The 14,181-nt window shown below is 45.8% G+C and overlaps 2 protein-coding genes across 2 annotated transcripts in view; one reads left to right on the top strand and one right to left on the bottom strand.

The window, feature by feature from the left end:
- MRPS5 (mitochondrial ribosomal protein S5) overlaps nucleotides 1–3,905 on the top strand; it is a 41,579-nt gene extending 37,674 nt beyond the window's left edge. Inside the window, exons 10-11 of the mRNA XM_005147421.3 lie at nucleotides 1,552–1,688; nucleotides 3,337–3,905. Of these exons, the coding sequence (XP_005147478.2) occupies nucleotides 1,552–1,688; nucleotides 3,337–3,561 (362 nt within the window). The 3' untranslated portion in view covers nucleotides 3,562–3,905. The remainder of the gene's footprint in view (nucleotides 1–1,551; nucleotides 1,689–3,336) is intronic.
- A 5,088-nt stretch (nucleotides 3,906–8,993) lies between these two features.
- Nucleotides 8,994–13,490, bottom strand: MAL (mal, T cell differentiation protein). The gene is made up of 4 exons (XM_005147422.3): nucleotides 13,404–13,490; nucleotides 10,127–10,294; nucleotides 9,845–9,970; nucleotides 8,994–9,335 (listed from the first exon to the last, which is right to left on the bottom strand). Exons 1-4 carry the CDS (start codon nucleotides 13,488–13,490, stop codon nucleotides 9,261–9,263), a joined length of 456 nt encoding a protein of 151 aa, XP_005147479.2. The 3' UTR covers nucleotides 8,994–9,260.
- Nucleotides 13,491–14,181: the final 691 nt, after the last annotated feature.

The raw sequence follows: 14,181 nt of genomic DNA, 5'->3' as shown, positions 1-14,181 counted from the left end.
GGAGACTGTTACCTTCTTTATTTCCATTCCATCCTTCATGCTGTGCCACTGATGTAATAGCAGATTTAATTCATGCCAGTTGCTGGGCCAGGAGAAAGGAAGTGATGTCTCAGCACAGTACCTTGATAATCTGTGCCATCTTACTTTCTTGGCAGTGCATAGTATCCTACTGGCTTTTGTGAGCTGAAGGGGAAAAGCATGACTTTTTCTTGGCTGGTGGCTAGAGGCTATATTTTGCATAGACTGTGGAGCTGGTGAATTGCTGTTACTTAGTCAGAAGGCAAGGAACAGGTTCACATTTTGGAGAGATCAACTGCCAAGTGTGAATTTGGTCTGAGTCAGTGCCATGATGCCTTCCTGAATTTGCAGGCAGCCTCATCCCACTTTCACTGCTCAAAGCTTTGCTTACAAAGAGCTGCATAAAATGAAAATGTGGTAGGTTTTATTTGACTACTCAAAGGCCTGTGAGCAGCAAGAGACACCAGTGCCAGTGGGCACTCTGCCTCTTTCCCAGCAGCTCTATGTTTAGATTGGACTTTTCTATTGGAACATTATTGCCCATGGACTTCGATTTCCATTTTCCTTTCCTCTCTAGTTTTCTCTGCCTTCTTTGTGTCTGATAGAGGTCTTAAGCACAATCTCAGCCTTTAGGAAGGCACTGTAGTCCTCTCATGCAGCAGCAGTCTCCATGGGAATGAGAGACACCGACATTGCTTCTACTGCTGGGTCCTTCTGAAAGGATGCCCAAAGGACAGAAGTCCTTGAGCACACCAGCTGTTTTGAATAGTAACTTCACCATAGGAGACCAGTTTAAATCCCTCCATCATGTATATGAATCAGGACTTTAAGGTCAGATTTACCATGCTTAGGAGATACTGAAGCAGTTATTCAGCATCTGATCACCTGAAATTGCAGGGGAAGTGGTTTTGAAGCTGTGTAGGTATTGATTTTTAGAAGAGACAGTCTTGGTTGAAATTCAATTACATTTGGATCCTCTACCCTTCTAGTGGCTTTCTTTAATACTCTTCTAAGTAAACTTGTTGAATTGCTTCTCTGGTAATATGTTATTACTGTTGTTGTTATCATTATCATTAGGAAGTACTACTGTTATTTTTCTGCTGAGTAGGAAAAGGGAACATTCAGCAAATAAGAAAGCCTCCCAGGATGGGAGGGTATGTTTTTGGAAGATTCTTCTCAAGTTGCCAGTGGTACTTCTAAGGAATCCTACCCAAACTTGCCATACTAAACAATTCTTCAGGTTGCATTATTTATGGTTTTACTTTGCGTTAGATGGTGACATTTTCATTTGGTTTTGCATTATGTTAAGTAAGGTATATTTAGTACAAAAAACCCCATGATCTTTATGTTGACATTGCAGTAAAGCCTGGAAAGAATGGTCTTACCAGAATGGTTTTGCCATTTTTAAGATAGAATGTGTTCTAATGTGCTAGGAGACAAAAATAACTAAGAGGTCTTAGTTCTGTCTTCTTCCTTGGCTAAGTCAAATGCTTACAAATAATCATATAATGCTAATTTATATTTTCCCCCCAGGGTATGGTCTTCATTGCCACCGCGCTATCATCACCATCTGCAAACTAATTGGCATTAAAGACATGTACGCCAAGGTTTCTGGATCCAAAAACTTGATTAACCTTACCAAAACTCTCTTCAAAGGCTTGACACAACAGGTAGAGTGCACTCTCTGTGATTCTATACATCAGATCAGGGGACAGGACAGGACTGATGTAATAGTTCGTGGTCAGTCACACAGTTTATATTGTAGATTTTAAATTAAGTAATTTTGCAGGGAGCAAACAAAATCAGAATGTGAGTTGCCTCAGTTTGAAGCTGTCCACTCAGAAACAGCTGTATGAAATGCTGCCTTTTCCACAACCAAGTGTCTCCAGGGGACATCCAAATTTCTGGGCTTTCACTTGTAGTATTTTTGGTGACATTTGAAAAGTCATGGGTAGAGGAAGTTGTGGCCCAGCTTTGCTTGCAGCTGCTTGTTTGTCTGCAGTATAAGTTTTCATTGCCTAAGGACTGAACATTGCAGCTGCTTCTATTGCTAGTATAATTAAGAGCCCTAAAATAAGTCAGGGAGGTGGTATCATTTCCTCTAACTCATAGTGATCACAATGGAGATGTCTCTCTCTGAGCCAGCTGCCTGTAGTTGATGGAAAGATCCAACATGCAGCATTTCATCATTCCTTTGAATACGAGCCTTAGGATGAGTCAGTCCTTTGGAAATTCCTGGTTATCTCATTTGGATGTAGGGCCTCGGTAGCTGCCCGGCTTTAGCTGCTTACACTCACGATATAGCCCTACAAAGCTATAGTTATCAAATCTGTCACCCTGTCCTAGCCAACTCTTTCAGTTTAGCCTCAGGAGGGGAGGGGTTTTGATCTTCTTTGCCTAATGAGATAGTTGCAGGTTCTCATCAGTATCTGAGGTAAGTATGACTTGAAGAAGTTTGGCATATAATATTGTCAGTGTGTTGTTTCTGAGAAGTCTTTCACAGAATTAATAGAAAAATAGAAAGAAGGGCCTGCTGTATAGATTATTCTTCTCCAAGAGGGTAATCAGGCATTGGGACAGGATCCCCAGGACAGTGGTGGAATCACCATCCCTGGAAGTGTTCAGAAAATGTGCAGATGAGGCCCTTAGAGACATGGTTTAGTGGTGACTTTGGCAAACCTGGGTTAACAGTTGGACTTGATAATTTTAAAGGTCTTTTCCAACCTGGTTGATTCTGTGATTGCTTTGAGATAAGCACTTGATGTATCTTCTTTATTTCTCCAGATAGGAAAAGTTTCTTGTTCCCTGTAGATATTTATTGTGTGAACTGTTGTTCTGAGTTTTAACAAAACTTGTGTGTGAGGAAGAGGTTTAGTTGAAAATAATGTTTAATTCATATCATTATATTAGCTAATATTACCTATCAGGGCAGTAATAAGCACTTTACTGTTGTCAAAGCAAAATTTATATCCATATAAAGCCATAATAACATTCCTGCACATTCCTAACATGCCAACATGTATCCATATTAGCAGGATGTTCCTTTTCTGGCCACACCCTTGCCAGAAGCATCCTCTAGGATGGCATTGTCATGCTAGTATATCTGCAGTGTAGCTCTCTGAATTCGTGCTGCTTATGCAGTTAGCTCATCTGAAACCCATGAGGATGAGCTTGACAAGTAATTTAATGTACACACCATTTAAACTGTGGTTAGTAAATTAACGTTTCTTTCCTTACCCCTTATACCATGTAGAGTTTGACCTGAAGTAAATTATTGTGTATCATTGCTTTGATTGTCTGTTCTCTCTCCTGCTCCAGGAGACTCACCAGCAGTTAGCAAACCAGAAGAATCTCTGTGTAGTAGAGTTCCGGGAGGAGCAGGGCCCTCTGCCCATCGTTGTGGCACTGCCTGAGGGGACTGTCCGTGAGGATCCTGAGCCTGAAGATGAAGTTCCAGACATAAAGCTGGAGTGGAGTGATGTGAAAGCAGCTCAGGGAATGAAGAAATCTCCGTGGGTGAATGTCAAACGGACAATATGGTGAAAGCTTCAGTCCCTCTGTCTCTTCTGCAGCAGGGAAAGCCCAACCCAAATGGACAAGTTAGCTGGGCTTACATTTCAGAGGAGGGCATCATAATTGTGCCATTTAAATTGCTGCTCCCATTGCTACCATTCGTTTTGCTTTCCCACAATTCTTCTGACCACTGTTCAACTAGGGACATTCAGATGGAAGCAGCAGTGAACATGATTTTGTCTTCAAGCATGCATTTACTTGATTCCTGAAGATGATGTGTAATCAACAGATTGTATGTGTCTTTCACGAGCTTTTGGGAAACTACGGGAAAGATGAGCTTGTGAAAGCAATAAAGAATCCTCAGAACGAGCTCAGTGTGAGTTTGTTGGTGTCTTTCTCTTTTGGAAAATTCCAGTGTCTGAGAGATGTGATGCAGGCAGTAATAGTGGGAGCTGTGTGTGCTCTCCATCTCACTCCCTAGGTTCACTCATGGTAGGGGAGCTGTGGAATCAGTAAGTAGAAGTTCTGGGTCTTCTGGTGGGGAGGAAGAGGAACAAGGTTGTGGCAGGCTGGAGTTGTGCAAAAATTATTCATGCAAGTGGGGAGAGTTCCCCAAATGAAGCAGATCCCAAATATCTGAGGACAGACACCCCACAGCCTGTGAAATACTGCTGTATCTTGACTGGCTTTGGAAGTCCAGTCCAGAGCCCTCAGTCCAGCCTCTGCTCTGCACATGTGCTGGGAGAAGACCTAACTTCATTTTCTGCCAATTTCTGTTCTCAGTGCTAGTGCAGGGTAAAACAGTGCATTATTCTGATGGATCTTTTCTCCATCAGTCAAAGCACAGGGAAGTGTCTGACTGATTTATAGCTGGTGCCTCCAGGAGAACTCACACAAGCCTTGCAAGTCCACCTTGTGTGCTATATAAATGAGGAGCTGCAAGGTAAGGAAGTGGTTGGGTAAATGTCATTTGCTTTTACAGAACTTTAGTAATTTAACAACCACAAATCTTCCTCTTTCCCCAAGGTCTGCACATCAGTGACACTTGCATCTGCTCCCATGAGAGTCTTCAGGTCTCCTCTGCCTTCCCTCTGCTCTCTGGAGGAGGTTTAGGGCTCTTCTCAGACCCACAGGACAGTAACTCATGTTTGAGCCCTTTCAAGAGTAAGACATTTCCATCCCTCAAAGCAAATGGGTTTTCAGTGCTTGATTCTGTTAGTATAAAGGAGACAGGAGCAGGCCGTGGTTGCTGTACAAAGATCAGAGGTAGGGAATGGACTGTAGTTGGGTCAGGAAAAGGGGAGGCAGACTGACCTGTCTGTAAATGAGGTTCTGCCACAAACCCACATGGAGTTTTGATTCCTCCATAGAAGTCATCTTTTGTGGGTTTCCTGTCTTCACAGATTTGTTCATAGCAATACAGATGCTTGTATAGATGCTGTATCCAGCATACAGTTCACTCATCACTGACAGATAAAGCTGACTGTAAAATGAGAAACATCAGAAACTTTTCCTACATTTTCCATGGAGCTGGCTGTGCATTTCTATTAAGTTTCTTTGCTTTCAGACAGCATATTCTCCTGTCATTCAGAAGATGGAAGTGACTAACTCACTGCCTCACTGGAGGCAAGGTATCCAATATACAAATATTTGGGCAACAGTTAACATTGTGGTTAAACTATTCAGTTGAGTAAGAGTAACCAAGATTGCAATCTGGGCATAGTTAATGAATGATATGTCTGTAATCTTGTTTTTATCACAGGAGCTGAGGTTTTGCCTGCTTTCAAGTGGTTTGTTTTAACTGAAGTCTAATTGCCTGCTCTGTAGAGTAGATGCCTGCAGACCTCGTTTTGGTGAGGAAGCTGGAGAAGGAGAACAGCAGAGATGGAAGCTCCAGTTGAGATGTGGTGGCTGTGAGGATGCAGTAGGCCACTGTTTTTACCCCCAGACAGGTACCTGGATGGGAGAAGGATCAAGCCTCGAGTGTTCATCATGCCAAACCTTTCCAGTGGGTCGACAGCGAATTCTGAGGCTGATGCTGTCCTCAGGACTCTGTGCGGATGAGACCTGATGCACGTATGGGAGGTGGTTTGTAGTTCCTCAGAGATTATCTGAGCCCTGGGCAGCATCTTCCACTTCAGAAGCAATGGGGTGCACAATTTTCCAGGCATCACCCCAGCACTGCCAAGGCCACCACTAAACCACATCACTGAGGGCCCCATCTACACAGTTTCTGAACACTTCAGGGATGGCGATTCCACCACTGCCCTGGGCAGCCTGTTCCAATGCCTCATTGCCCTCTCTGTGAAGAAATTATTCCTAATATCCAATCTAAACCTCCCCTAGCACAGCTTGAGGCTGTTTGCTCTTGTTCTATCACTTGTTTCTTGGGAGAAGAAATTGACTCCACCTCACTACAACCTCCTGTCAGGCAGTTGTAGAGAGCAATAACGTCCCCCCTGAGCCTTCTCCAGACTAAAACTCACCAGGTCCCTCAGCCGTTCCCCATCACACTTGTGCTCCAGACACTTCACCAGCTCCATTGCCCTCCTCTGGCTCCGCTCCAGCACCTCAATGTCTCTGTTGTAGTGAGGGGCTCAGAACTGAACACAGGATTCAAGGTGCAGCCTCACCAGTGCCCAGTACAGGGGATGATCACTGCCCTGGCCCTGCTGCCACACTATTGCTGATACAGGCCAGGATGGCGTTGGCCTTCTTGGCTGCCCAGGCACAAGCTGCTCATGTTCAGGTCCATCAGTCAGCACCCAAACACGGCTGTGTTAACAGGAAAGCTGGGTGTGATGGGGAACGGCAACTTCAGGGTGCTTTTTTTATTTTCTCCTTTCACCACCATGCAGGGACTATGCCTATTGCTGCAACCCAGCACCTGACAGGTTCAATCCAGCAGCTTGATGCAAGAGTCACCCCTCACTGCACCACTATCCTGTGCTGGGGCCCAGCAGCCCTGTGCAAATAAGGCCACTTTATTCATCATCAAGCTGTTCAGCTACATGGGATTGAAGTTTGGGCCACAGTGGGAGGGTTTGAAAGTGGCAGCACTGCTTTGTAGCAGCTCGTTTGGATGCTCCTGTATCTGTGGTGGCCCTTCTCTCCATTCAGCCCTCCTCAGGCAAAGACTTGGTGCAATTTACAGTGCAGCTTCAAGGTTTCCTTCTCAATGCCGTGTCCATAACATTGCCTGAGCCAGCTCTCAGCTGCCCTGGGCTCATGCGCCAGCAGCACCTCCAGTGCTGGTTTACAGCAAGGTTACTTTGGTGGGGCATGAAGGAAAGGGACAAGCAGGTGAACTGGTGCAATCTGGTGTAAACTGGTGTGTGGCAGGGAAGGGATACGCAAAGGAAGAAGCCAGGCAGAAAGAACTGGGGAGAAGAGATGGGAGCCCTGCCAAGACACGGGCTGCAAATGCAATGCCAGCAAGGCATGGGGACATGGATGTGAGGGGACAGACAACACTGCTTGGTGCAGAGGTGCTGACCACACCTGAGTGCAGGAGGTGGACAGAGACACTGCACGCCAGGATCCAGGGTATGACTGCAAATGTCTGCCTTTGCAAACAGACCCAAGCAGAAAGGTGTAGTTGAGTGTTAATGCTAAGTTCAGGGGTGTTAATAGAAGCAGGGCAAATCCGGGCTCATGCACACCCACACTCGCCCACGATGACAAGATGTTGAAACCAGTTTCAACAGGAGGATGCTAAACTTTGGAACAAGTGCCATTGTCTCAAGTGTCTGTGAGTTCCCTCCCTGCTCTGAAAAGGGGTTTCTTTTCCTGTCTATCTCTGTTGCAATCAACTTTCTGTTGTCACACTAACACGAGCAGAACAGGTCAGGCTGGTTTGCAGCAAGAAAAAATGCAAGGAAAAAAAAGAATTTAAAGTGTTTCCCTCCTATTGCAATTAAAAAGCTTCAACCCCAGCCCTTGGTCACAGCTCAAAATTCCCCCCTGGATCTAAAGCAACAGAGGTGCCTTAAAGTCAACTTTCATTTCTGTTCTGTTCTCCAGTTCTTGTTACTACCAGGAGCTTCAGACTGAAAACAGAAGCACATTTTGCCCCACAGGCTGGAAGGGCTAATTTGGTACTACTGTTTATTGCACACCTCTAACATGTGAAAACACCCTTCTTGGGTCTAAACCCATATAAATTAACAGTCATGGTTTAACCCTAGCTGGTAGCTAAGCACAACACAGCCACCACACTCCCCCTGGTGGGATGGGGGAGAGAATCAGAAGAGTAAAAATGAGAAAATGTGGATTGAGATAAAGGCAGTTTAATAGGTAAAGCAAAAGCCATGCACACAACCAGAGCAACATAAGGAATTCATTCACCACTTCCCATCTCGAGGACAGCAGGGCTCCATCACATGTAATGGTTACTTGGGAAGACAAACGCCATCACTCCAAATGTTCCCCCATTCCATCTTCCCCCAGCTTTATATGCTGAGCATGACCCCATATGGTCTGGAATATCCCTAGGGTCAGTTGGGGTCAGCTGTCCTGCCTGTGTCCACTCCCAGCTTCTTCTGTACCTCCAAGCCTCCTCACTGGTGCATGATATGAGGAGCAGAACAACTCTTGAGTCTGTGCAAGCACTGCTCAGCAATAACAAAAACATCCCCGTGTTATCAACAGTTTCCAGCACAAATCCTAGAGACAGACCTGTACCAGCTGCTGTGAAGAAAATTAACTCTATCCCAGCCAAACCCAGCACACTCATTCAACAGGAGTCATTTAGGCATTCAGATGAACCTATTGTCACTGAGCTGATTTAGCCCCTGGCCCCATAGGCTCCCCTTGCCAGAAGAACCCTTTTGTGCTGACATCTATGCCTCCTCCCTTGGCATTGCCCTGTTATAGTGCAGTGCTCCTGAGGCTGTACAGGGCTGTGTGCAGCAAAGGGAGAATAGCAGAAGACTTTCCTATCTGCAAAACCTCTGCCAAACTCATTTTCATTACAGCAACACAGCACTGGTGTATGTGAGAGCAGCCATGCACCAAAAACAAGTGGATTGCCTCTGCTTATTCAAGATGTTATTCTAATAATCCATACAATTCTCCTGCAGTCTACTGAGCACCTTCTAAGCTGTATTTTGTAGGAGAGTGAAAGCGGTAATTCCTGGCATTATGGTTGTGCCTCGTGATTCAGCAATACCGTTCCAGGGGTTGCAATAGCTTGTATTGCCCTGAGGCAAGTTAAATATTGCCCCCATTTCTCATTCTAGGTCAGAGATTGCAATTCCAGAAACTCTAGGAAAATGTTCCTTTGGCACAGCAGGTTTAGGAAGGGAAACAGGCTTAGATGGACGGGTGACAATTACATATAAGGTGTCATACTCATGCTCCTCAGTGCTGGCTGTGCAGGCTTCCCCTGAAATAGCAACCCTGGAGTCATAAAGGTATGATTCAGGGAGATTTTAGCGCTTTGAACCCAACTATATTATTCTTTTTAAAATTGGGTGTTTTCTATTTGGATCCCAGTTACCAGCATCAAACTGTACCAACCCAGAAGAGAGTGAAGGGAAACGGATTGTGCGGCATATAGCTTACTCTGGTAGGCTTTTTGTCCTCATTGCCATGGTCCCACATGGAAAGCTTCTTGTTTTATAGTATTTACATTAGAAAACAAAACCCAAACCCAGCCTGGAAACTGCAGCCATTGAACAACTTCCATGTTCATGGAGTGACTACAAGACATTTGCAAGGGGAGGCTCTTAGGATGATTTCCATCGCAGGAGCGAGAACACCTTATGGATCACGTACACCAGGGTAGCTAAGAATGCAAATACCTATAATGGAAAAACACATCAGCCAGTTAACTTTTTATTATATGGTATGACTTCCTCCTCTAAGCAAACACACCTCATGTTGCATGATATTTCTATTGACTCTCACATGTCTGGAGGCATTCATACATAGTAGAATCATAGAATCATAGAACAGTTAGGGTTGGAAAGGACCTTAAGATCATCCAGTTCCAACCCCCCTGCCATGGGCAGGGACACCTCACACTAAACCATGTCACCCAAGGCTCTGTCCAACCTGGCCTTGAACACTGCCAGGGATGGAGCATTCACAACCTCCCTGGACAACCCATTCCAGTACCTCACCACCCTAACAGTAAAGAACTTCTTCCTTATATCCAATCTAAACCTCTGCTGTTTAAGTTTTAACCCATTACCCCAGTAGGACTGGGACTAGTTTCTCTGCCCCATGATTGGTGCAAGTAAAGACTTGCCCTTGAGGCTGCTCCACAGCCACCTCCTTGCCTCCCTTCCCCTGCTTGCCAGGCACTCACCACTGCAGCAATGTTCTCCCGGTAGATGAGGCCTAGTTCTGTAATACGAAAGGCATAGGTGGAGTAGGCCTCCAACACAGCAGCACTGAGGTAGAACAGAGCTGCTGTCGACTGGCAGATGGCATCCTAAGAAACAAGGATCCCACAGTCATTTCAAAAAGGGAGCACACTGATAAGAGGGTAAAAAGGAACCCCAGCCTATGCAGTAGCAGGAAAGGAGACAGCCATCCACCAGTGATACCAGGGAGAAGAGAGGCCCTGAGGCCTGTCACATCCACTTACCAAGGTGACCCAGAAGCTGCTGCCCCCATGCACACTGCAGATGTAGAGGCACAGGAGGATGATGGACATGACGAAGCAGAACACAGAGACAAACATCACCCAGCCTTGCACTATGGGGAACGGGACCTTCGAGGATGCCACCAGGATCCAGACAAGGCCCCCAAAGATCTGAAAATGAAAGGACAGAGGGTGAGCATGGGATAAACTGGCTTATGCAGGGCAGAACCAAAAGCCATGCATACCTCTAGCATTAGCACTGTACATGGCAATATCCCAGGGATGCTTTTATGCAATTGAGTTCAGTTGCAATTGCCTTCATTTGCAACTGGGAATTTAGCTTGGAGCACCTGTCTCCCATGGTGACCTGAAAGAAGTCTCTCTGTAACCCTGCCTCTTGGTGTCACTGCCCATATTAGTGTGCTCAGGACGCTGGTTTCAACGAACAGGCTTGTTTCAGAAGGGCACATTTGGTTCACACGCAGTGTGGCAGATCCTTGAAAGGAGTGGTGTCAAACCCAGCCCACCTGCACAAACAGCATGGCCTTAGTGAAGGCCACGTGCAAACCTTACCCTGAGAGGACAGAGAACAGGTTGAAAGCAGGTAATATGGCCAGTTTTACTCTCTAGGGTTTTTTATTGCTGCTTTCATAGCACGATGTCCCATGCTAAGAATGTGTGAGCTGCAAGTGGTGCCTTTGCACCAGAACGTACTCAGCAGCTTTTTTCTCCTATAAATCAGTTATTCCCAGAACCTGTGCAAATTTTAGTCTATGCAGTATTTTATGACGAGGAGCTCCTCAGCTGAACCCACACTGCAGAGAAAGGGGACCTATCCCTCATCACTGACTGGTCTTGCATTTGCAGGCAAATCTCCAGAGGTAAGAGAGCCTCACTGACTGTAAAATCATTCTGATCACACTGTGTCCCAGGCCAGCTTTTTCCAGCATCCAAGTGCCTACCCATACAAATCACACAGCTCAATACAAATGCATTGGAGGCATTCTAAAGTGGGAAAAAAGTTTCAGATCTCTGATACTCAAAAAATGCAACATCATTTGTGGCAGCCCACACTTGTGGGAAAGTTCATTGATTCCATTACACACATCAATACACTATGTGGTTGAGATCTTGCAGATATCTGAGTGAAAACAAGTCCAAAGCGCTGCTGTTTCAATGTCTCTTGTAACAACCAAAGACTGACACTTGAACAGTAATGTAGTCTCTGTAATAACTCATGTGGGACACCATGACAGCATTGCAGCTAAAGGTCCTGCAGAAAGCCTTACAGTTGCTCCCTTAAAATCCAACACAATTGGGGTGAGATGCAAGGCTGGGGGGAGAAGCATCACTTCTCATTTCTTACCACTCCTCATTTCTTACCACTCGCTTGCCTGAGTGAGAAATCACATCCTGCAGAAAGGGGAGATGGCATGTTTGACATGGTTTCATTAGTACACTTTGATTTTATGGTGCTGTTCAGCAGACTCATAAAACTGAGGGAAGGGTCAAGAGGCTTTCAGTAACAAACCATAGCAAGTTGGGGACCAGTCTAAGAAAAACTTATCTTTTCAATCACCTTCTACAAAGCAAACGTATCTGTTTTCAGCTTCCTTCAGCTTTTCCATGTAAGCCTGGCTGTTCATATATGCAGAAAGCTCTTCAAATAAAATAGATTACAAGAATTAAACTCAGACTCAGAGAATAAAAAGGGTAGTTTTAATCAGCACATCCATATGTGGCAATTGCCTGAGCTGCAGGTAGGACCTTCTGGTGCTTCTAAGACTATCTTGGTATTTTAAAACCTGATTTTTATGTTTATTCTGTAGTTACCCTATTAACCCACTGCAGTCAATCTCAGATTCCGCTAGAGGCTGGGAAACTCTTCATCCTTCCAAATGCTGTGATTCAAGGCAGCCGCCACCTTTGTACACACCAGAGATAATACAGCTGCACAACCTAGAGTCATACACCTCCAGAGATGGGGAAATCTGGTTATGCAGCATTCTTCTTTCCTGGGTGGATCCTGAGCCTTCAGGATGCACATTTCCAGACCTTACCCAAACCAAGGGTTAGGGTGCTTTTACTTCTCAGTCTCATTAAGCAAGCTGCCTTGCCAGATCCCTTGGAGACAGGAATTTCAAACAGTTCAAGGCACAGCCAGTACCTTGGTTAACAGCATGGTGAGCACCAGGACTAACACAACCCAGCAGCAGGGCTGGCTGGTGAGTGTCTGCCCTGCCAGAACCTCAACAGGGTCTTTTCACCCTTTTTCATGCAGCTGCAGAAAACCTGGAGCTTATTCTTAGGTACCAGGCACAGAGGCCAAGTCCCCAGGCATACTTGGAGCAGCTGAAGGAAAGCCTTTCTCCACAGGTCAATAACACCTGCTTTAAGCTAATTCCTCTTTGTCTTACTGCTGTCACTAGCAGAATGAAGTCAACGTTGTCAGTCCCAGGAGTGTGGATGGAGTTGGGTGACGGGAAAGGATTTGGTCCCAGATTGCAAAGTTGAAGTTTCCAGCATGAAATAATCTGAATGCCATCCTACAACCCCCAGCCAAAATCCTCAGTGCTGGATGAAAGTACTCAGGCTTCAGAAAAAGCCTCTTAAACTATTTGTAAGAGAGGAGGTTTCATGGCAAGGGCAGAGAACTCATGTTAAAGATTATAGTTATATTTTATATCTCTGCTCACAGCAGCTACTTTGAATCACCTATGCCAATTCTAGTAAGATTATGATCTTCACCTGCCCAATAACATTACAACCTCCGGACAAGTTCTAAGGTGTTTGCTCACCCTTTGCTCTCCCACTGTTGCACACATACCAGATACAGCCCTCTGCACCTCCAGCTCAGGAGTGCTGCAGTAGCAGCCTGGGCTCTTTGCTGCTGCAAACAACTAACCTCAGACAACCTTAAGCCCCCTGCTTAAGCAAGCAGTTTATCCACTGCCTGTTTCAGGTATTAAACTCATCTTCCAGCTCATTTATAGGCTCAGTTTGCAACCTAATTTAAACCCACCAGTAACCCCTTTAACTTTGTTAGGCAGGAAACTACAAAAGGTTTCAAGGCTACAACATGCCCCTGCAAACTAAAGGAGAGATTCAAAGCCCCTGCTTAGGGCTTGTGGTTCTCTTTGAGGTGGCTGCCCCCGGACCCTTGTGGCTCCTGAGCCACACACTTAGTGCCAAGTCTGACCCCTCAGACGCCTGCAGCATGAAGTGTGCTGGATGCCCACAAGCAGCATCTGTGCTCCCCCAGGGAAAAGCCAGCACTCACAATTTCAGGAATGAAGAGCACATCCGGGAAAGTCGTCAGGACAGACAGGCCGCTGGGCAAAGAGGTGGTGGAGCCTGGCGAGGACATCGTGAGGATCTCCTGCAGTGACTATCAGCTGCTGTGGCTTGAGCTGCTGGAGGTAAATGCTGAATGCAACCTCCTTCCTTCCTTCCTTCCTTTTCTCCCTCCCTCTCTCTCTCTTCCTCCTTCCTGCTGACAGGCGAAGAAGGTGTGAATGGCACAGGTGTGGCCAAATGCTTTGACCAAGGGTTACTTGGCTGATAGGAGCCACACAGGAGGTTTTCAGATGTGGTCAGCCCTGAGGCATTCTCAGCAGAGCTGTCACAGGTTGAGCACACAGGGCAAGTCCCCAGGTGGTTGTGAGGGTCATAGGGAGGACCTGTACCCATCCAGCTGGGCAGCCTCTCATCCCCTCTATTTGCACAGTAAGTCAGCCTGTCCCCCACCCCTATGAGCTGGTCACAGTGGCACCCACAAAGGACAACCAGCAGCCAGGGCAAGACATGGCATGCCAGCTATGGGCAAACAACGGGGCTGAGAAACATCTCATGGGTGAAGGTTTACCTCGAGACAAGGGCAGTCAAATTGCAGGGTGAATCAATTCCATCATCTCAGAAGGAGATTACATATGCCAAGGTAACAAAAATTACCTATGAGATTTCCAAACATTTTGCTTTATGTTGTTGTTTGTTTGTTTCTTTTTCAAGCCTGGAGTCCACGGGAGTGACTCATTCCTCTCTCCATAATATGTAGTGTT

The sequence above is a fragment of the Melopsittacus undulatus genome, chromosome 3 (assembly GCF_012275295.1).
Source record: "Melopsittacus undulatus isolate bMelUnd1 chromosome 3, bMelUnd1.mat.Z, whole genome shotgun sequence".
NCBI classification, from domain to species: Eukaryota; Metazoa; Chordata; class Aves; order Psittaciformes; family Psittaculidae; genus Melopsittacus; species Melopsittacus undulatus.
Note: the sequence above shows the minus strand (reverse complement) of the source record. Positions and strands in the feature narration are given on the sequence as shown.

Bases quoted from the DNA above. Each gene is read 5' to 3' on its own strand.
- MAL (XM_005147422.3), bottom strand. From the start codon at position 13,490: ATGTCCTCGCCAGGCTCCACCACCTCTTTGCCCAGCGGCCTGTCTGTC. The intron at 10,295-13,403 runs GTGAGTGCTGGC...TTTCATTTTCAG, and splicing joins TGCTCTTCATTCCTGAAATT to ATCTTTGGGGGCCTTGTCTG. The intron at 9,336-9,844 runs GTGAGTGCCTGG...TTTCCATTATAG, and splicing joins GGGAGAACATTGCTGCAGTG to GTATTTGCATTCTTAGCTAC.